This window comes from Piliocolobus tephrosceles, chromosome X (genome assembly GCF_002776525.5).
Source record: "Piliocolobus tephrosceles isolate RC106 chromosome X, ASM277652v3, whole genome shotgun sequence".
Classification (NCBI taxonomy): Eukaryota; Metazoa; Chordata; class Mammalia; order Primates; family Cercopithecidae; genus Piliocolobus; species Piliocolobus tephrosceles.
This window is the reverse complement of record NC_045455.1, coordinates 71,999,098-72,021,965: the sequence shown is the minus strand read 5'-3', so window position 1 is coordinate 72,021,965 and position 22,868 is coordinate 71,999,098. Positions and strand designations below refer to the sequence as shown.

At 37.6% G+C, this 22,868-nt stretch overlaps 1 protein-coding gene across 4 annotated transcripts in view; it reads left to right on the top strand.

Moving 5' to 3' along the window:
- Positions 1-20,747, top strand: part of GPALPP1 (GPALPP motifs containing 1) — a 42,180-nt gene extending 21,433 nt beyond the window's left edge. For all 4 annotated transcript variants that reach the window (XM_023187331.1, XM_023187329.2, XM_023187328.2 and 1 more), the window contains 5 exons: positions 5,936-6,067; positions 6,392-6,556; positions 11,138-11,236; positions 18,210-18,428; positions 19,682-20,747. In XM_023187331.1, coding sequence (XP_023043099.1) covers positions 5,936-6,067; positions 6,392-6,556; positions 11,138-11,236; positions 18,210-18,428 — 615 coding nt within the window. In that variant the 3' untranslated portion in view covers positions 19,682-20,747. The remainder of the gene's footprint in view (positions 1-5,935; positions 6,068-6,391; positions 6,557-11,137; positions 11,237-18,209; positions 18,429-19,681) is intronic.
- Positions 20,748-22,868: the final 2,121 nt, after the last annotated feature.

Below are 22,868 nucleotides of genomic sequence, written 5' to 3'. Positions count from 1 at the left end.
TAATTTAAGATTGTAACATAAGTAGATGAAATAAAAAGCTGTTCACAAACCTGAGATTCTGTTAGGAAAATAACAGGGTTGACGGGGTGTTACCTATTCATGCTTCTTATCTTTGAAGGGGGGCTTTAAAGTGTTAGAAGAATGGAACATGAAGAAAAGTTTAAGGAATGATTGTGATGTGGGCTGGAGGACAGAAAGTTGAAGAGCTTTTTAACAATGGTCTTTACCTTGAAATTTACTTTCTCCTAACCAAGCTCTAGTACTATGTATTAAAAAATGCACTGGTGGATAAGTAATTTTAGGAAAAGATAGACCAAATGACTTTGGAGTAAAGTATAAAGGCTGTTTCTCTCCTTAACAAGAGTTGAGATTTGTAGAGTACTTTATAATTTGTAATGCGTTTTCCCTATATGTGGACCTTATTTTATCTTCTCCACAGTTTCATGAAATAGATATTATCTGCACCTTACAAATGCTAAAGACCAAAAAAATTGGGTACCTTACCCAAGATTACACAATTCTTCCTGATTAAACTCATGGCACAAACCCAGTTCTTATGACTTTAAATCACTTGTTCAGTCTGTTATACTGCAGTGCCTTCCTGTATATGAATTCATATATTCCGGAGACTCCTGTTTATTTCCACTAAGAATTCAACAGTTACACTGAGGTTGTTACTCAAAGGATGTATAATGCAGTGGTTAAAATTATTAATTTCAGAGTCATTTACTTATTCTTTCAACAAATGCTTATAGAACACCTGCAGTGTGGCAGGCACATAGTCACAGAAGTGAATCTGTCAACAAATTAGTTTGTTCCTATCTTCATAAGACATCCAGGACTCAGCCACTTCTGCTCCCACCCTGGTCCAAGTGACCATCAAATTTCACCCCTTTTATTGGTCTTCTTGCTTTATGTAGCCATTTCTCCTCTACTACCCCTTCTCAACACAACAGTTGAAGGGGTCCAGATGAAACAAAGGCAGATCGAAGTCAGATCATGTCACTAACACTCAAAACCACCAAATTACTCCTCCTCTCCCTAAGTCAAAGCCAAAGTCCTTTTAGGGCCCTATACAGTCTGGCCTCCATTAGTACTCTGATTTTATCTTTTGCTTTGATGTGACCACACTGGGCTCCTTGCTGTTCCTCCTCAAATACAGCAGGCCAGCTCCTACTCCTGAGCCTTTATGCCTACTGTCCAAGCCTGTGCAAAATGGTCTTCCCCTACATATCTATGTGGCTGACCTCCTAGACCTTCGGGTTTTTTGCTGGAATATTATCTTTCCAATAAATCATCTCTGGCCTCCAAATTAAAATATGCTAACCTCCTCTTCCCTTCTTTAATTTTCCCCATAGTATTTATTGCCACCAAAGAAACCATTAATTTTACTGCTTCTTTTTGTTTATTGTTGGCCTCTTTCCACTAGAATGTGGCTCCATAAGAACAGAGATTTTTTTTTTATCTTATCACCAGTGCCTTATATATAGTAGATATTCAGAAGTATTTGTTGAATGAATGAATGAATAAATCAAACACAGTGCCTGCCCTCATCACACCTACAAGGTAGTGGGGAATACATACATCAGTTTCTAACATTGTGAATTATTCAAAAGATGAGACAAAATATAAATGGAACCATGATGGGGGACTCTAATCTGAAAATGAGAAAAAGTCTTTTTCAGCCAGGCGCAGTGGTTCATGCCTGTAATCCCAGCACTTTGGGAAGCCAAGGCGGGTGGATTGCTTGAGCTCAGGAGTTCAAGACCACCTGGGGCAACATAGCAAAACCGCATCTCTACCAAAAATAAAAAAAAATTAGCAAGGCACGGTGGCACATGCCTGTGGTGCCAGCTACCTGGGAGCTGAGGTGGAGGATGGCTTGAATCTAGTAGGTAGAGGTTGCAGTGAGCTGAGATCGTGCCACTGCACTCCAGCCTGGGTGACAAAGCGAGACCCTGTCTCGAAAAGGAAAAAAAAAAAAAGGTCTTTATCTGAGTGAATGTCTACTAACCTGAAGTTTGATTAATTGGAGCTAGCTCAGCAAAGAAGGCAGGGAACATTGTTCCAGAGAGAGCAGATGGCTTAAGGCAAAAGAGAGTGTGGAGAGGATGAAAGTTAGGGTTAAAGAAGTTCAATATGGTTAGAACGGAGGGTGCAGGGAGAATGGTGAGAGAGAAGGTGAGGAAAGTAGGTAAGAGCTGTTGAAGCTTTGCATTGAGCCTAGCTTGGGTATGCTTAGCTTCATGATCAGTAACGTGCAGGTCATTACACTTACCTCATAGGGTTGTTATAAGGATTAAATCAGAGTAGTAGTTGTATTAGTCCGTTTTCACACTGCTAAAAAAGACATGCCCAAGACTGGGTAATTTATAAGGAAAGAGGTTTAATTGACTCACAGTTTAGCATGGCTGGGGAGGCCTCAGGAAACCTACAGTCATGGTGGAAGGGGAAGCAAACATGTCTGTCTTCACGTGGCGGCACCAAGGAGAAGAATGAGTGCCCAGCGAAGGGGGAAGCCCCTGATGAAACCATCAGATCTTGTGAGAACAAACTCACTCTCACAAGAACAGGATGGGGGAAACCACCCCATGATTCATTGATCTCCACCAGGTCCCTCCCACGACACGTGGGGATTATGGGAACTGCAATTCAAGATGAGATTTGGGTGGGGACACAGCCAAACTATATCAGTAGGTATTCAACTTAAAATAGCTCTCATTATTACCATTGTTCTTATTGCCTCCACTATGGATGCCATGAGCATAACTGAAGAATTTAGGCTAAGTATGAGGAATCCTTTCTAACAAGGGTGTTGAAGAAAAAATTACCAGAGGAAGGACTTCCAGCCATATGGAAGACCGAGATGACATCGTCAGGCTAGGCTTTCCCTGCCATGAACACAAAAGTGTGCTAGGGGAAGAAAGAAAATAACAAAACACAGCAAAGTCCAAAAGGAAGAAAGGAAAATCCACACATACTAACAACATTGAGGGAGTTCAAAGCCAGACACAGGTTTACACAGCAGGGAACCACAGTCGTTCTAGAGAACCCAGTCATAAACCCCAGAGAATCTGGGAACAGGAGCCTTGGCTTCTGTCTCACTCAGCCAGAGGAGATTGAATTGAACCCCCTGCATAAAGCCTGCAGCCTCAAAGTTCTGCTGTGTCTGTAAAAGGAGGACAAGGGGACTAGAGGACTAGAGAAATGTAACCCACTGTCCCTAGGAAGGTGACAAGGAAATTTGCTTCTGCCTAGAGCCTTGTCATACTATCTGTAACCTACTTTCAAATGGTTCTGAATAAAAATGTGTGTGTGTCTATTTCATGGGGAGAGGGACAGAAAACAAACCAAAAAGAATGAATGTGTTAAAATGACATGTGCCACTCAGTTGGTAAATCTGAGTGAGGACATATTGGTGTTTATTGCACTCATCTTAGCACTTTTTTATAGGTTCAAAATTTTTTGAAATAAAAAATTGGGGAAAACATTTTCAAAAGAGTAGCATAATTCAGCATTATTCACCCTTGGAATTTTGTCTTAACCTACCTAGTTAGCAAATACATAGCTTACATCATTTCCTAAGTGGTACACATTCTACATTCCCTAGCTTCTTTTGGTGGAAGGCGAGGGTCAGGCTGAGAGAGATTACACTGTAGGTCCATGTGTGAAATACTCTCGCTCTGATTGTTTGCCTTATAATTTCCCTTTAATTGAACCTTTTTCAAAAGACCTTTCTTTTTCAGTTTTGAGATTTTCGTTTCTCAAAGATAGGCTTCTCTTAGCCTCATTCCCGGCATATACCCCCAAATTAAGACATAATAATACTAATGTTTGACATTTCTTGAGCACTTACCACAAGCCAGACACTGCGACAGCAGTATAAACCTAACTTAATCCAAACAACAATCCAGGGAGGTAGTGTGTCAACTGAATGCCTTCAGCTACAAATAACAGAAAATCCAACTCAAAATGGAACTTTATCTTAACCTATTTAATTAGCAAATGGGTTAATTTACTTGGTGATATATGTTCTGTATTCTCAAAATAAGGAAAATATGTTTCATACATAATAAGAGGTCAAGAGGTAAGAAGATTCCAAGCTTGATTAATTCATGTGCCTCATGATATCGTCAAAGGCTCCAGTTTTTCTACCTTCCTGCTCTATAAGAGAATCAACAGTATGTTAATTCCGCACTCATCGTACCAAGAAGCCTGCCAAAGTACTAAGACTTAGGCTGACTGCCTTCATCATACTAAGAAGCCTGCCAAAGTTCTAAGACTTATAAGCAGCTGGCAGTGTCCAGACACAGAAGAGGAATGGTCCTTTCCCTGTGCCTCTTTTGTAGAGGAAAGAAAACCTCTACCAGTTTCCTGTAGACCTTTTGTGTTTATTTCACAAGAATTGTGTCATGTGTCCGTGCCTAAACCAGTCAGCTGAGCAAGAAGAAGACCAAAGTGACTACTTTGTAATATTTTGTAAACACATCCATACAATAGTTATACTTTTTTTGTGACTGGCCTAGAATTATCAATATTTTTCCACAGGTGTTAGAGAAGGTCCCAGTTCCCTGAGAAGGGTGTGGCTTTAAAGAGGATAAACAAAATGCAGGGTTCTCTTGGCAATAGTTATTGGTAGAAGCCGTTATAATTCTCTTGTCAAAGACAAGAAAACCAGGGCTTAGAAAGGTTAAATAACATGCCTGAAGTCACAGGGCTAGTACAATGGCAAATGAGACCTTCAACAAAATCAGCCCAAAGTATAAATCAATAGGGTACCTAATTTCTATTGTAATTCTGGATAAAATGTGCAGCATTTTTTTATTAAAAGAAATAACTCATCCAGGACACCAAAATAATTTAATACCCATAGATAGAAATTGGGCATATTATTCTGTTTCTGATTTTCAGTTTAGTGTGTTTGGCCTAATTTTCTGTTTGCTTCTCCATCTCTGCTTTTATTTACCCCTGAATATAAGTGATACTTATTTCTAAAAATTGCAGGCATCATCCTACCAGGACATGCTGAAATTCTACCTTTATGAAACCATCTCATATTAAGATGGAAGTGAGACTATCATTAGCTTATTCCACTAATACTGTATTGGTGCCGTGACTCTTAGAGTTAGTGTTTTGTTTTGTTTTCATGTCTCATAGTTTTAAAATTTCATTATAGCTTTTATATCTGAACATTTTGCATCACCAAATATTTCTATCTGTAGTGGGTTATAAATATGTTTAACATAATGTCTGTAACATCAGAAAGCTTACTATTGTAGATATAAGCTAGAAACACTTAAAGCTAAATCACTAACAGTTGAGATAAAATGATAGCAGGGTCACTGTTATATACATAGAAAAAATACTGGCCTTGATCTTGGAATATTTGATTCTTAGATAATAGTTTTATAAAATCAGACAAGTTGTTTATTCTGATTACACTCTAAGCCTAAGTCTCTTCCAAAAAAAAAAAAAGAAACCAGAAATAGTGCCATTTTATAGTTTTGTTACAAGGATCAAATGAGGTGTATCCCAAAATCCATAGTTATTAAGAATATGTGTGTGTGTGTGTGTGTGTGTGTGTGTGTAAGCCACAACACAGTATAGAATTGAACTGTCTAATTATTGTGCTATGTTGAGAGGAGCTCTAAGTCTACATCTGTGTCCTTCAGGAAGAGAGTGAGGTCTGTCATGGACACAGGAAGAGAGGTGGGAGGTGGGAGAGAGTCTGCATGCCATGGATTTGTCATCTCTGTGCTAGGCACTTGAGGAAGGTGAGGAAAAAGTCCTCGTGGTTCAGTGATGAGCCAGCAATACATTGTTTACTTTTTAATTTTTTATGGATAAGAAGTTTCAGGTAAATGCAAGTAATTTAGAATTATTTTTATACCTGTAGCTCTGCTCTTGGTTTAAAGATAATGTCTTGTTTTAAAAGGAAACAGACAGCAGTGAAGATGAGGATATTATTGGACCGATGCCTGCAAAAGGACCAGTTAACTATAACGTAACAACAGAGTTTGAAAAAAGGGCTGAGAGAATGAAAGAAAAACTGACCAAAGGAGAAGATGTAAGTTTTAAAAACACTTTAAGAAATACACTAAATAGATTAAAAATCTAAATTTTAGAAATAAACACTAAACTATATAACTTTTAATATATTTTGTTTTTATGTATAACATTTTTTTTAAATTTAGGAGTTAGAACCCAGAAACTCTAAAAGAAAAGTAACAAATTGGATGAAAGTCTTTGTAACGTATGTGACTAACATATGTGACAAAAACATAAGTAACTTTTAAACTTCAATTGCATGACATAGTTGCTTGTACATACGTATGTACTCATCTTATACACGATACATACTTTCCATGCTACATTTTTTTTTCTGTTAAAGGATTCATCTAAACCCATTGTAAGAGAGTCATGGATGACTGAACTTCCTCCAGAAATGAAAGACTTTGGTCTTGGGCCAAGGACTTTTAAGAGAAGAGCTGATGACACATCTGGAGATCGATCAATCTGGACAGATACTCCAGCTGATAGGGAAAGGAAAGCTAAGGTGAGAGGCTTTGTTTGTTTGTTCATGTATTTCTGTTCATGTTGGCTGGATTTTGAAAAGATACGATGCAAAATTATTTAAGGGTACTATTTTTTAAAATTATGATTCCAAAAGGATAATACAGATTTTCCTCTGGAGCAAGATTATGAGGAAGGAAAGTGACACCAATTGCTTGCTGTTTACTTACTATTTCCCAATAAACGGTCTCATTTAAACCTCAAGAAAACTCTGAGACATAGGTATAATGACCTTATTTTATAGATGGAGAAACTATCCTCTATGAAGTCAAAGTTTCTAGGGTCACAAAGCTAGTAAGTGATGAAAAATAATCTCATTTTAGACTTGGTCAAAAAGACCAGATTCCCTGGTCTTTTTACACCATACTATCTTTATGATCATATATCTTTTAAAATATTTTAGAAAAAAAAAAAAAAAGCTACAGATTAACCAAGCAAATTGAATGGTGCCTAGAGGATCTCTCTCAAAATGACCATATCTCAGGTGCACTAAACTTCATGTTACTGTCAAGATAGACAAGAACCACTGTCATTAATACATTCAGTTATCCAAAAAATACCAGCTGACCGCAGTGGCTCATGCCTGTAATCCCAGCACTTTCCGAGGCCAAGGCGGGCGGATCACCTGAAGTCAGGAGTTCGAGACCAGCCTGGTCAACATGGTGAAACCCTGTCTCTACTAAAAATAAAAAAAATTAGCCGGGCATGGTGGCTTGCATGTATAATCCCAACTACTTGGGAAGCTGAGGCAGGAGAATCACTTGAACCCAGGAGGCGGAGGCTACAGTGAGCCAAGATTGTGCCACTGCACTCCAGCCTGGGCAACAGAGCAAAACTCCATCTCAAAAAAAAAAAAAAAAAAAAAAAACCCAAAAGTCTGTATGCATAAAATACATTATTTTTAATTTTCTCTTCTTGAATCTTTTTCTGTTACAAAATATTTCATTGTATATTAGGAATTAAACCAGTATCCCCAGTACTACTCCTTCAATTTAATCCATCTTTGGGTTTTGGTTTTTTCTTTTTGTTTTGTTTGTTTGTTTGTTTGTTTGTTTGTTTGTTTTTTAAGAAACAGGGTGTCTCTGTCACCCAGGTTGGACTGCAGTGGCACAGTCATAGCTCACTGCAGCCCTCAAACTTCTGGGCTCAGGTGATCCTTCTGCCTCAGCCTCCTGAGGAGCTGGGACTGCAGGCACACAACTAATTTTTTTATTTTTTATTTTTGTAGAGACAAGGCCTTGCTATGTTGTCCAGGCTAGTCTCAAACTCCTGGGCTCAAGCAATCCTCCCAAAGTGCTGGGATTACAGGCGTGAGCCACTATACGCAGCCTCTCTCTGAAGGTTTTAATTTCTGTAAGACATCCCATTCAATTCTCAAATGCTTGACTAATTGTCACCTTATGATTATAAATTCATCAGTTCTGACTAAAGCAGTTCCACACTTAGTTCATTCCACTAGCTCTGTTTATATTACTCATCAGTACCTAGAATTATCAGGATTTCTGTTTTCAATCTGGAATGAACTAGCTCTGTTTATATTATTCATCAGTACCTAGAATTATCAGGATTTCTGTTTTCAATCTGGAATCATCAATTTTCCTGTTCTATCAGAAATTGTATTTGGTTGCAGGTGATAGAAAGAGGCAAGAGCTCCTTAAGGACTTTCCATTTTACTGGAGAATTGCCTATGAAATAAACAGTGGTACCCTTAAAGTGTGGAGGGCATGTTGCAGTCTCCACACTTGAGCACCCTGCCTGCATAGTAGGCAACATTATGCATAATTTCTTTTTTATCCTAAGATTAAAGAGAATCTGAGAGTTATAGTAGGAAGGTGAGGCGAACCAACACACACAGGGGCAGGAGAGGCAGCAAAGGATGTGGATCCAAGAGAGCCACAAAAACCTTGAAAGGCTAGTGTTGGAATGCCTATTATTTCTTAGCTGGTTTTGAAATAATAATTATTTATTGGAGTTTTTATAATTTAGCCTTTAAGATTGTCTCCAAAAAGACAATTAATTCCCTTGCTTACATGCCTTTTTATTTGTGTCCTTATTTATTTGTTCTTTTTTATATCCTGTTTCTCGTTGTAGATGAATAGATGTCTAGCTTACAACCAGATATGTAGGCAGTCTTCCTTGGAGGAAAATATCATGGAATAATGGAACACATGGAAACCAGGCTATATTGTTTGAACTTAAGAGATTTTAATCCCTATGACTGAGTTCTTTAGACCTGGTCATTCTTTTCTGTGCTGAAATGTTTTGTTTAGTATTTACAGTGGACTCATAAAGGGATTATTAATAAGTCTTAAATTTTATATAACACTACATTACAGAATACAGTACCACAGACATATTATTTATGTCACAAACTATATAGTATCACAGATACTGTTTTCTGTTGTCTTTGATCCTGTGTAAAGTTCATGACTAATTTTTATAACAGATCTTAGCCATATTTCCTTCTTGATAGGTTCCCTCCACTCCATCCTACTTCTTATATTTGATTTTCCAGCATACCTCTCATACTTCTACTGTTCTCACATTAATTTAGCCAATATGGCCTAAAAGAAGATTGCTCTTGGCCGGGCACAGTGGCTCATACCTGTAATCCCAACACTTTGGGAGGCTGAGGTGGGTGGATCACAAGGTCAGGAGATCAAGACCATCCTGGCTAACACGGTGAAACCCTGTCTCTACTAAAAATACAAAAAATTAACCAGGTGTGGTGGCGGGCGCCTGTAGTCCCAGCTACCCAGGAGGCTGAGGCAGGAGAATGGCGTGAACCCAGGAGGCAGATCTTGCAGTGAGCCGAGATTGCGCCACTGTACTCCAGCCTGGGCAACAGAGTGAGACTCTGTCTAAAAAAAAAAAAGAAGATTGCTCTTTAGATGATTGCTCTTTAGAAAGTAATGAAAGTGTTTTACATACATTAATTGAATGAGATCAGTTATGTCCTCACTTTCCAGTCTTGACAATATCTACTACCTCTTAATATTAAATGGTTAGGTTTTTATCTCCATTGTACCATAACATCACTTTTCTTTTTTTATAAGTAAAACATCTATTTTCTGGGAAAATGTAGAAATGAACTATTTCTATGTTTTTAACTTACTTTATTAAATACAGTGTTGTTTTAGTCCATGAGGCCTCCTAAGCAAATAAAAATAAGAATATGCTTAGAGACAAGTGGTTTTCAGTAGTTTTTATATGGGCCTTCCCCGTTCCTGCTTGGGAGCATATGCTCTAGAATATTACTGTAACATTTTTTCTAAATAAAATGTGTTAGACTAGACACTTCGTGTGTGTGTGTGTGTGCGCGCTAATATAAATGATAGTTTTGTTTCAAATTCTAGTTGTTTCTTGCTGATACGTATGTATATTTTTTTTTTTCCTTTTTTTTTTTTTTTTTTGAGACAGAATCTTACTCTGTCGCCCAGGCTGGAGTGCAGTGGCACCATCTCAGCTCACTGCAACCTCTGCCTTCCAGGTTCAAGCAATTCTTGTGTCTCAGCCTCCCAAATAGCTGGGACCACAAACACTCGCCACCACGCCCAGCTAATTTTTTGTATTTTAGTAGAGACAGGGGTTTCACCATGTTGCCCAGCGTGGTCTCCAACTCCTGAGCTCAGGCAGTCTGCCTGCCTCTGCCTCCCAAGTTACTAGGATTGCAGGCGTGAGCTACCACGCCCAGCCTCTTGCTGCTATATTTTGTATATTGATCTTGTATCCTGCAATTTTGCTATACTTGCTTAGTAGTTCCAGAAGTTTTTTGGTAAATTCTTTGGCGTTTGCTACACAGAGCTAGGATCTGTGAATAAACACAATTTTTCTTTCTTTTTTTTTTTCAAAATGTACACCTTTTATTTCCTTTTCTTTGTTTTTTGTTTGTTTGTTCGTTTGTTTTCCTACAGGGTGATTTTATTATTTTTGAAAACAGTAATGTAAGATATCTTTTTAAGCCTTATTTTCACTTCCACCTCTCACCACTGTTAGTCAAACTCATCCTGAGTTCAATAAATAGGTTGAGTGGGGTGGTTTTTTTTTCCTTGTTTCCAAGAAAATCATAGACTAGAGCAGTAACTGATCCCTTATCAAGTATGTTAATATTTTGATTTTTTTTTTTTTTTTATGAGACCGAGTCTCACTCTGTCTCCCAGGCTGGAGTGCAGTGGAACGATTTCGGCTCACTGCAACCTCTGCTTCCCAGATTCAAGCAATTCTCCTGCCTCAGCCTCTCGAGTAGGTGGGATTACAGGTGCCCGCCACCATGCCCAGCTAATTTTTATATTTTTAGTAGAGATGAGGTTTTACCATGTTGCCCAGGCTGGTCTTGAACTCCTCACCTCAGGTGATTCGCCTGCCTCAGCCTCCCAAAGTGCTAGGATTACAGGCATGAGTCACTACGCCCGGCCAAGTATGTTAACATTTCTAATCAGAAGGGATTTCACAAACCTGGCTTAGTTGTGTCTCTTGTCACTTAATCTAAGTAGAAATAATATTTATTTTTTGTTTTATCCTAATTTTATGATTCAGTAGTGTATTATCTGTGTTCATTCCTCAGGAAACACAAGAAGCAAGGAAGTCATCCGGTAAGAAAGATGAAGAACATATATTATCAGGAAGAGATAAGAGACTGGCTGAGCAGGTATCTTCATACAATGTAAGTAAGAAAATAAGATATATAGAGCCAGGTGTGATGACTCTTGCCTATAATCCCAGCTACTTGGGAGGCTGAGGTAGGAGGATCACTTGAGGCCAAGAGTTCAAGACCAGCTTGGGCAACATAGCAAGACCTTGTTTCTAAAAACATTTTTTTTTAATGAGCCAACTGAGTTGCAAGGATCACTTGAAAGCCTCCCTGCCTCAAAAAAAAAAAAAAAAGAAAAAAAAAAAAAAGCCAGAAACAAAATATATAGCCTTTTTTCCCCTATCTTTTAGTTCTCTGTTTATTTTTTTCTCTTTTGCTTATTTCTGTTTCTTTTATATGTCTACCTCTTTACCATGCACTTTTTATACATCTATCCTGAAATAAACTCTGTTGCATATATATATGTTTTTATAAAATTCTTCTGTGTTTTTCACGGATATTTCCAATTCACATTTTACATATTAAATTAGCAGAAATCTAATTATTAGAGATAGGTAGCACTTGATGAGAGAAAGGAAGACCCCTACTCACTCATGGACATCTTCCATTTATAAATGTTCAAATTATAAACAGATTTGGAATGTTGGATGTAAATATTTAAATATGGGAGAAAAAATGTTTTTTGAATGTAGTTCAATCTAAATTTATAAACTAAATAGTCAGTATTCATTTGGCATATTATTTTGTTATCTTCTGTCAAAAAAAAAAAAAAAGGTAAATGTTGGATGGTGCCTGCACCAAAAGAAAAGGAAAATGATAAATGTCCCAGCTCAAAGAATAAATGTAAATTACTGAACCCATTGGTCCCTGAAAGGTGTTTAGGAAAATTATTTTCTGTTCCCAGTGTATTAAAGAAAATTCCATAAGCTCTAAAATATAGTTAGCTTGATTTATTGTATATATGTTGACCAGTACCACAGTGAAGCATGCTTAAAACATTTTGGAAATTGACCAAAAACTTAGCTCACTTGAAGTATTTATGAAAACTGACCAACTCAGAAGTCAAGTATCAACAAAATCGAAGGAATTACTATCATTCAACCCAAATTATCTGACCACAAAGAATTGAAGTTTAGATTCAGAATAACTTAAAAACCCACTATGGCCAGCTATAGTGGCTCATGTCTATAATCCCAGCACTTTGGGATGCTGAGGCAGACAGATTGGTTGAGTCAAGCCATGGTTGTGCAACTGCACTCCAATCTGGATGGCAGAGCAAGACCTTGTCTCAAAAAAATAAAAATTTAAAAAAAAAACTGGAAATCAGAAAAACTCAAAATTTAAACTTTGTATCAAAGAAAAAATGATAATGGAAATTAGAAAAATGTAGACCTGAATGACAAAAATACAACATATCACAATGTGTGGGATGCCATATGAAGTGGTGTTTAGAGGGAAAATTTAGAGCCATAATGAGTTATGTAAGAAAAGACCAATGGCTGAAGATAAATAAGCTAAGCCTTTTTCCAAACTGGCATTTCTTATCAAACTAAACAGACGCGTACCCTGCTATTTTCCTCCTGGGTATTTACCTAAGACAAATGAAAACACATCCACACAAAGAGTTGAACGTGTTATTCTTAATAGCCTCAAAAAAACTTATCCAAGAATGTTCATAGACACTTTGCTCATAATAATTAAATACTGTAAGCAGCTCAAATGTTGATCAGTAAGAGAAAGAAAACCAAACCGTAGTATAAATGAAACTACTCACCAATAAAAAGGAACACATTACAAATAAATACAACATGGATGAATCTCAAAGTCATGTTGAGTGAAAGAAATCTTACACAAGCAAGTACATACTTCTTATTATGTTTATATGGAGCTATACAATAAGCAAAATGCATCTATGATGGGAAAAAAATCAGAATGCTAGTAGTTGGAATTGGGGTATGGAATTTGACTAGGAAACAGCATATGCCTGAAGTGATAGAAAGGTTCCAGATCTTGATTGGATTTTGAGCTATAAAACTCATTGAATATACACTTAATATTTATGTATTTTGTCATATGTATATTCATCTTAAAAATATATATATATATAAACAAATATTGAACTCAAATGCATGCCTAGGTATTTAGGGGGACATGTAGTGATGTTTAAAGTTTACTTTAAAATGCATCCAAAAAATTAGAGTTCTAATCTGAACCCTGAAAGCTGAAATTCCAGATACTTTCTATTCAAAGTATTAATATAGTCTTAAGACTAAGCCACTCTAGAAACCGTAGCTTTTGATAAATCGAGCAGTCTTTAAAATATTTTAATGAAGACAAAAACCAATCAAGTAGAAGTTTGGCATTAGTTTTCAAAAGCCATTACAAACCCATCTTATTCAAAAATGAATTGCTGTTGGCCAACCATAGCACATGTAATCCCAGCACTTTGGGGGAGACTGAGACGGGAGGATCTTCTGAGGCCAAGAGATGGGCAGTATAGCAAGACCCCATCTCTACCAAAATAAAAAGGTAAAAAATTAGCCAGATGTGATGGCACACACTCGAAGTCCCAGCTACTTGGGAGGCTGGAGTTGGATTTACCACCTCACTAAGGAGTTATCTCATTAGCAAGGAAAGATGTGAAAGCAAAGAAGAAAGGAGAAATGTGGAGGAATGGAGCTAAAAGATCAAGTTTTGATAGTGTAGCTTTTTTACATTTATGCATACATATAATGCTACATATATGGTTTTCCATCCTAAAATTCACCTTACTACACTCCTTTGTATTGGCATCCTATCTCCTATTAATACTAAACGACTAGAAAGAATGATCCAAAAGTGGGTTCCACATCCCATGGATCACCTCTATCAGAACTTGGGCAGTAAAAGCGAGGTTTCTGAGACCCACAGTTGGCAGTTTTGATTCACTAAATCTATGATAGGACAGGCAATCTATATTTCTTTTCAACCCGTCAGTGCTGGAGACTAGCAATCTTCAAGTGTTTTTGCTTGGTATCCCCTAAAATCCTGTATGTGTGTGTGTGTGACTGAGTCTTGCTGTGCTGGAGACCAGCAATCTTCAAGTGTTTTTGCTTGGTATCCCCTAAAGCCGTGTGTGTGTGTGTGTGTGTGTGTGTGTGTGTGTGTGTGTGTGAGAGAGAGAGAGAGACTGAGTCTCACTCTGCTTCATTGCCCTGGCGTGTGTGTGTGTGTGTGTGTGTGTGTGTTTTGAGACTGAGTCTTGCTCTGCTCCATTGCCCTGGCTGGAGTGCAGTGGTGCGATCTCAGCTTACTGCAATCTCCACCTCCTGGGTTTAAGCGATTCTCTTGCCTCAGACTCCCAAATAGCTGGGACTACAGGCACATACCACCATACTGGCTAATTTTTGTATTTTTAGTAGAGATGGGGTTTCACTATGTTGGCTAGGCTGATCTTGAACTCCTGACCTCAGGTCATCTGCCTGCCTTGGCCTTCCAAAGTGCTGGGATTACAGGTGTGAACCACCACACCTGGCCCTAAAACTGTGTATTTTTTAATTTGACATCTAAAATTTTTCATCATAAGGGCCAGGCATGGTGGATTATGCCTGTAATCCCAGCACTTTGGGAGGCCAAGGCGGGCAGATCATGAGGTCAGGAGTTCAAGACCAGCCTGACCAACATGCTGGAACCCCCTCTCTACTAAACATACAAAAATTAGCTGGGTATGTTGGCGGGCACCCGTAATCCCAGCTATTCAGGAGGCTAAGGCAGGAGAATCACTTGAACTCAGGAGGCAGAGGTTACAGTGAGCCGAGATCCCACCATTGCCCTCCAGCCTGGAGACACAGCAAGACTCTGTAAAAAGTAAAATGTAAATTTAATTTATTCTTTTTTTTTGTTTTTTTTTGAGACGAAGTCTCGCTCTGTCATCCAGGCTGGAGTGCAGTGGCGGGATCTCAGCTAACTGCAAGCTCCGCCTCCTGGGTTCACGCTGTTCTCCTGCCTCAGCCTCCCGAGCAGCTGGGACTACAGGCACCCACCACCTCACCCGGCTAGGTTTTTGTATTTTTTGATAGAGACGGGGTTTCACCGGGTTAGCCAGGATGGTCTCGATCTCCTGACCTCGTGATCCGCCCATCTTGGCCTCCCAAAGTGCTGGGATTACAGGCTTGAGCCACCGCGCCTGGCCTATTCTTTTAATGAAAGACTTTTTTTCTAGTTAGTTCCTAGTCTTTGGATGAATGTTACTTATTGCCAGAATAAGACAGGTTTCATACAATGTATACTACTTGGTTGACTGGTACACTGGAACTTCAGACTTCACCACTGTACAATTCATCCATGTAACCAAAAACCACTTGTACCCCTAAAGCTATTGAAATAAAAATAGAAACAAAAAAAAATTAAGACAGATTTTACCATCAATTGTATTTTTTTATACTTCTAAGAGTTAAGAACCAGGTTTTTATAAAGAAGTGAATGAGAATGAACCTATTTTATTATAGCGATGTTATTCAGTTCTTTGAACAATTTGAGTTATTCTCTTAAACCTAATATTGATCTATTTACAAAAACTATTATTAATAGTCTCTTAACTGTCAAGTCATTAGGATCTCCTTTGATTTTTTTCGACATTGATCCTATTAATAAGTTTTCTCATTCTTTCCAAGTCTGTATAATGAGAATAACAACATTTAATTTACAAATACGTTGTGAGGATATAGTAAATGCTCAATGAATCTAACATTTAGCATTGATTTATTGTTTCTTATATAGCCAACACTGTACTAAATCCTTTGTATTCATTAGATCATTTAATTCCTCCCTTCTTCCCTCAAATATTTAGAAATTATCATTATGACTACTACCCTCAAATATTTAGAAATTATCATTATGACTACTACCATTTTATAGCTGGGGAAATGAGACTTAAATTACTTGCCCGTTGTTACCAGTGTTGAAAGCAGCAGGACCATCATTACAATGCAGATTTTTCTGAATTTGGAACTTAAGTTTTATTTCTCCATGCTCCATGTATTGATTACCTTTTTTTTTTTTTTTTTTAAGACAGAGTTTTGCTCTTGTTGCCCAGGCTGGAGTGCAATGGCATGCTCTTAGCTTACCACAACCTCTACCTCCCGGGTTCAAGCGATTCTCCTGCCTCAGCCTCTGCCTCTGAGTAGCTGGGTTTACAGGCATACGCCACCATACCCGGCTAATTTTGTATTTTTAGTAGAGACGGGGTTTCTCCATGTTGGTCAGACTGGTCTTGAACTCCCGACCTCAGGTGATCCACCCACCTTGGCCTCCCAAAGTGCTGGGATTACAGGCGTGAGCCACTGCGCCCAACCTTGATTACCTATTTTTTCTTAGCAATATTTGATGATTTTTTTTTAACCTCCTTCAATTTTATTGAACATAAAGAACTGGAAAGCACTTGATTTGCTAATCAGTTTGTTTCTAAAGACTTTATCAATATTTAAAAAATAATTAAGAGTACTTTGCTTAACCCAGTATATTGAGCAGAAATGGGAAAATGCAAATAATGTCAATTTAAATACATATTTACTAATTTATCTTTTGTACATTCTACTAAAACCTTATGGCTCCAGATTGAGTTCAGTTAATTTACGAGACATGTCTGTCACATAATCTGATTGACAAAGTCATTTCTGGTTGTCAGATCAGCCAGACCAGACTTTCTGATTCACTTTTTCCATTCAAATAAATGTGTTAATGACCATTCATGTGATACTTTGAATTCTGATCTAGGTGCCATTTTACCTTCTGGATAAAATAAGATACTGTCACTTTCAGCATTTTTTACTAGTGCCTCGTTATTTTGCTTTTACTGAGCTTTCTTCACTTCTTCCCCCTCAAGCACATTCTTTGGCAGTAGGAAGGGCCTGGAAAAGGTGTGGTTGTTAAGCAAAAATTGTCTTTTCTTCCATTATCCACTCTTCAATATATCTGAATTCAGAACATTTCAATAAAAGGTAAAAAACCCATTTCTAAAGGACCCTACACTCTTAGGAGAAATGTGTCTCAGACACAGAAGGACACAGAGCCCTCCTGTGTTTACAGTTTCTTGATTAAAGGAAGTTTCAATCATACCAGTATTTCAGATTTTTTGTCTCATACCCTGAAGACTTTTGCTTTCCTAAATAATATTCTATAGTCTCCTTTGTTAAATGAGAAAGGGCTATAATGAAAGGGATGGCATCTTCACAAGAGGTAGTCTAGGCCAAATCAATTGTAAGAAAGACTACATGAAGAAATAGAGAACCGTGGAAAAATAACCTTAAAATTACCCATGCCTTCATACTCCATGGACTCTACTCTGTGTAGCCCCCAGGAATACATATACCCCAGTTTGAAGGCTGCTGGTCTGTACTACCAGCATCTCCTTTTCCATCTCCCTCCCTGCTCCTTCCATCCAGGACAGTTCTGTCCTTTACCTTAGTCAATACTCAAAGGTCTGTAATCAATCTCTAGTTTATTAAATCAATTGTTTTTGCTGAGACCTTGTCTTACTAGATACATCTGAAAATGTGAACACCTACCCTAGCTAAGAAGAAAACAAAAAATGAGGGAATTAAGGGAAAAAGAGAAAGAAAACTGAAAGGAACAAAAATTAGCTTATGGAACATGCCAACATACGCTGCGCAGGCCTTGAATTTGGCCACATCCATGCTCTTACTACTTTTCTTTTACCTTTGTTTTTGCTTCAGCCTGACAGTGCCTTCCCTTCCTGTTCATCCATTTAGCCTTCAAAGACCAGCACATCTATGAAGTGACAATATGATTGCTCTTTCTTTCACACCCCTGTTCTTGGTTTGTACTCTGATGTTTAGTATTTAAGTAACCATAATGCTTTTCATTACATATTTTCTTTATAAATGCTGTCTTGGATTTGGAAAAAAAAAAAAAACAACTATTGGGGTTTGTAAATAACCCTCCTGAATGTGCACCATTACTATCTAATTATTCCATTTCATGATCATATTCTGTCAATAATCTATACAAACTCTAGTTTTTATTTCTGCTCTCCTGCTCTCTCCAGGAATCAAAAAGATCAGAATCTCTTATGGACATACATCATAAAAAGTTAAAGAGTAAGGCGGCTGAAGACAAAAATAAGCCTCAAGAGAGAATACCATTTGACCGTGATAAGGATCTGAAGGTTAATCGGTTTGATGAAGCTCAGAAAAAGGCCCTAATAAAAAAATCTAGAGAACTAAACACCAGATTTTCACATGGCAAAGGCAATATGTTTTTATAAGTAAGTATATTTCAGTGAGATGTATTTTAATACTGATCAATGTGAACTTTTATAAATACTCTGTTGTCTTTAATATTGTGCTCAAATCTATTTCCTTTTATAATAGATTAAAAATTATATATTTTTATAAGTAAACAGTGATTTTTGAAAAGTCAGCCTCGTGGGATGAAAAATATGGCTTACTGGAAAAATAGCCTTTCCTTCATAATAACCTAATAGGGCATTGCTATTAAAAATGTTAAAATAAAAATTCAGCTTATGAGAAATGGCAAAGGAAGGTGTGGTTTGATACTTAGTAAATATGCACACTTTATTAAAGATGAAGAAAGGCTTGCTGGTAGTTTGTATGTTAAACAAAATCCCAACTAGGAAATGTTTGTTGCTTAGAAAGGTCCCCTATACGTTAAGGTTCAAAACTATTCCAATATTCATCCGTAGCCCAATCTGACAAGGGTTCAGAATGGTGATTAAGAAATTACATAAAGCTGGGTGCAGTGGCGCACGCCTGTAATCCCAACACTTTGGGAGGCCAGTGTGGGAGGATCACTTGAGCCCAGTAGTTTGAGACCAGCCTGCTTAAGATGGCGAGACCCTATATCTACAAAAAACTAGCCAGGTGCAGTGGAGCACACCTACGGTCCCAGCTACTCAGCAGGCTAAGGCAGGAGGATCCCTTGACCCCAAGAATTCAAGGCAGCAGTGAGCTGTGATTGTGCCATTGCACTCCAGCCTGGGCAACAAAGTGAGACCTCGTCTTTTTAGAAAAAAAAAAAAAAAAAAGAGGCCAGTGGCTCACACCTGTAATCCTAGCACTTTGGGAGGCTGAGGCAGGTTGATCACCTGAGGTCGGGAGTTTGAGACCAGCCTGAACAACATGGTGAAACCCCATCTCTAATAAAAATATATTAAAAAAAAAAAATTACCCAGGTGTGGTGGCACACGCCTGTAATCCCAGCTACTTGGGAGTCTGAGGCAGAAGAATTGCTTGAACCCGGGAGGCAGAGGTTACAGTGAGCCGAGATCGTGCCACTGCACTCTAACCTGGGTGACAGGAGCGAGAGACTCCATCTCAAAAATGAAAGAAAAAGAGAAAAAGAAAAGAAATTACATAAAAGCTGAGGTTGCTTCTTAAAATCTTTATGATTTTTAATTGTATGAAACCTATATCAACATTCAAATGTGATTTTTGAGGGAAATATAGTTAAATTTATAAATATTTTCCAACTTACTGAGTTTTCTTATTCTTACCTCAGGGGGATTTCCCTGTGCAATGAAGAAAAGTTGAAGAATACTCTTTGTCCATCTTTATTTCTTTGTTTTTGGCTTCTTAAGATTAGAGATTATTTTAATCTTAAAAAACATACAGATTTACTTTGTTCTTTGTGTCCTTTTAAGGTCATGTGGAAACATAAAACGAATGTTTCTTATGTAGAACAGAATATTCTATGTGCCTTTAGCTTCTGTGGAAGTATGGGGAATTTTGGGCTTTTCTTCAAATAATTATTTTAAGAGGCTTCCATTCCCCCTGATTTTTGTGGTGTCTCACAAGTACCCTCTAAGGTCTGGTCAGGACTGACTGCCAAATCTCTACCACAGCCTGGACCTCCTCGTGAAATATACCTAACCTGCCCTAGAGTCAGTGTGTCAAGTCCTTCCTGTAAATCCATGACTTTGAAATGTGTTGTTATTTCCCTTTAAACTGCAGCCAGTGAATACAAATTTACTTGAAAATAGAGGGTATGGGTTTTGCCTGTTTTGTAATCAGTTTTGTTTTAGTACTCAGGGCTTTTTATTTGTTGTTTAATTTTTTTAATTGTTTTTAAGTCAGAAAGATCTCTGGGTTATCTCATGTGCTAAGGAAAAACTATTTTGGTTTTTCCAACTTTAATAGTTAGTATTTCTAGGGGAGGCAATCAGGACAAGATATGCCATTAACTGTTAGCAGTGTGAAATCTGTAAGACTCAATCTCTGTGATCTCAACCAAAGCTTTCTGAGTCCTGGAACTTTGCTTTGGGACAATCTTACTTTACTATTTATATACTGTACTTAGCAGTTTGTAGCTAATATATGGGGTCATAACCTTTTTTTTAGCTAATTTACGGGGGTCATATCAATCATGAATAGCCTTTTTAAAAAAATTAATAATCCCTAAATACAAAAATGAAAATGGAAAATTTATAATCATAACCCTCCTAATTGGGAGTATTATAAGTTTGTAATGCTTTAAGCACTGCCTCTTACGATGGTAAATTTATAAGATGATAACTTTTATTTAAACTATTAAACTATTGTTAAATAAATGGCAATTCTATAAGTTATATTTTCTTGCAGATTAATCCCAATTGTTCCACTAGTATTCTAGTTTTGATGAGACACAAATTTTTATTGTTGTTTATTTTTGTTTTTTTGAGAGACAGAATCTTGCTCTGTCACCCAGGCTGGAGTAGAATGCTGTGATCTCAGCTCACTGCAACCTCCACCTCCTGGGTTCAAGCAATTCTCCTGCCTCAGTGTCCCAAGTAGCTGGGACTACAGGCATGCGCCACCATACTCAGCTAATTTTTGTATTTTTTAATATAGATGGGGTTTCACTGTATATTGTTCCAGGCTGGTCTCGAACTCCAGACCTCAGGTGATCCATCTGCCTCGGCCTCCCAAAGTGCTGGAATTACAGGCATGAGCCACCACGCCCGACTGAGACACAAATTTTTAATGGAAAAAGATTCTGATTCCTAGTTCATGTAAGCTTTATGAAAACTGAGTAAACTATTTATATGATGGTACAAATTATTCTTCCTCTAATAATAGCAGTGCAATATAGTTTTTCCATGGCATCAGTGTAAACCATAGCAAACTAAAGGAGCGTTGCTATTAAAAAGATGAATTAGCTGGGCGCGGTGGCTCACACCTGTAATCCCAGCACTTTGGGAGGCCGAGGTGGGTGGATCACCTGAGGTCAGGAGTTCGAGACCAGCCTGACCAACATAGTGAAATCCCGTCTCTACTAAAAATATAAAAATTAGTCGGGCGTGGTGGCAGTCGCTTGTAATCCCAGCTACTCGGGAGGCTAAAGCAGGAGAATCACTTGAACCTGGGAGGCGGAGGTTGTAGTGAGCCAAGATCGCACCACTGCACTCCAGCCTGGGCAACAAGAGCGAAGCTCAATCTCTAAATAAATAAATAAATAAATAAATAGATGAATTATTATCCTAAGCAAATTGAAAAACTTTCTTACGTACTCAAAATTGAACAGAGCTACCTTTTGACTAAAAATGTCATTTTTAATGAACAGTATTTTCTGAACACAAAATTTTGTACAAGACTATCTCCATTGCATTAATTTAATTTTGTTATAATTTTTTCCCAATGAAAGGAAAAAGTATTTTCTAGCTCCTCTTCGTTATGTAAATTCTTAACATATTTTTGAGAAATTTGTATTTTTTAAAGTAAAAGTGTTATCTTTGGATACTTACTTTTCTTTGTTTTCCTCATTTAAAGAGAATAGGGATATTTCTGTATTATGTATTTCCTGTTTCATCCCTCAACTTTGGAGTGACCATGACCTTGGCATAAAGGAGAGAAACCTCTGCTTTCCGCCTAATGCTTCCAGAAGTTACTACCTTACTGGCTTTGGAGCTAATGCTCTTTTGTGCCAACCTGCGGATAATTTTAACAAAATGTAAGGCCAGTTTCAGAGGTTGTTTTGCCCCACAGAGAGACTAATCCCAATACAAGAATATTGAACGACAAAGTAGTTATTGCACAGGATGGAAAGGTGTTTTTTATTTCACCCCTCCCCACTTCTGAAGCTGCAAAAGACCTAATTGAATCAAGTCTCCTTTCCATCTGGCAGAAGACATTTTAATAAGGACTTTTTAATTTCCTACATTTTTTGGCCAAGTATCATAGGAATGTGACCTCTTTTGAAATTTAAAAATGAAGAAGAAAAAAAGAGCAGCACTAAGTTCATATAATGGAGCAGATACTTTTAATGTTCTTACCAGCGAAGGTGCCATTTAAGTTTGTTATACTTGAAATTATATGATTTTGTCCAGCTCTCTAAATTGTCATCTCCAATAGATTTAGATGCTTCAAATAGTAACCACATTACTGGTAAGTAAATAGTGGGATTATTTGGTTTAGCAGGTGGGGAAGTAAGGAGGGATGTAACAAAACACGGGAGGTGGTGGGTACACCCCTAGTAAGACTGCCTTACCAGATAAATGAAATCCTTTTTGTATTGGGCACAACATAGTAAATTAAGTCTTGCTCTAAAAAAAAAAAAAAAGAAAGAAAAGAAAAAGAAAAAAGAAAAGCCCTGATCTAAGAGTTTTTAATCTTGTTTAGAAGTAGCAACCACTTGACATTTAATTTATCATTTTAACATCGAATGATTCTTTGTTTTGTTTTCATTTTTGAGATGGAGTCTCACTCTTGTT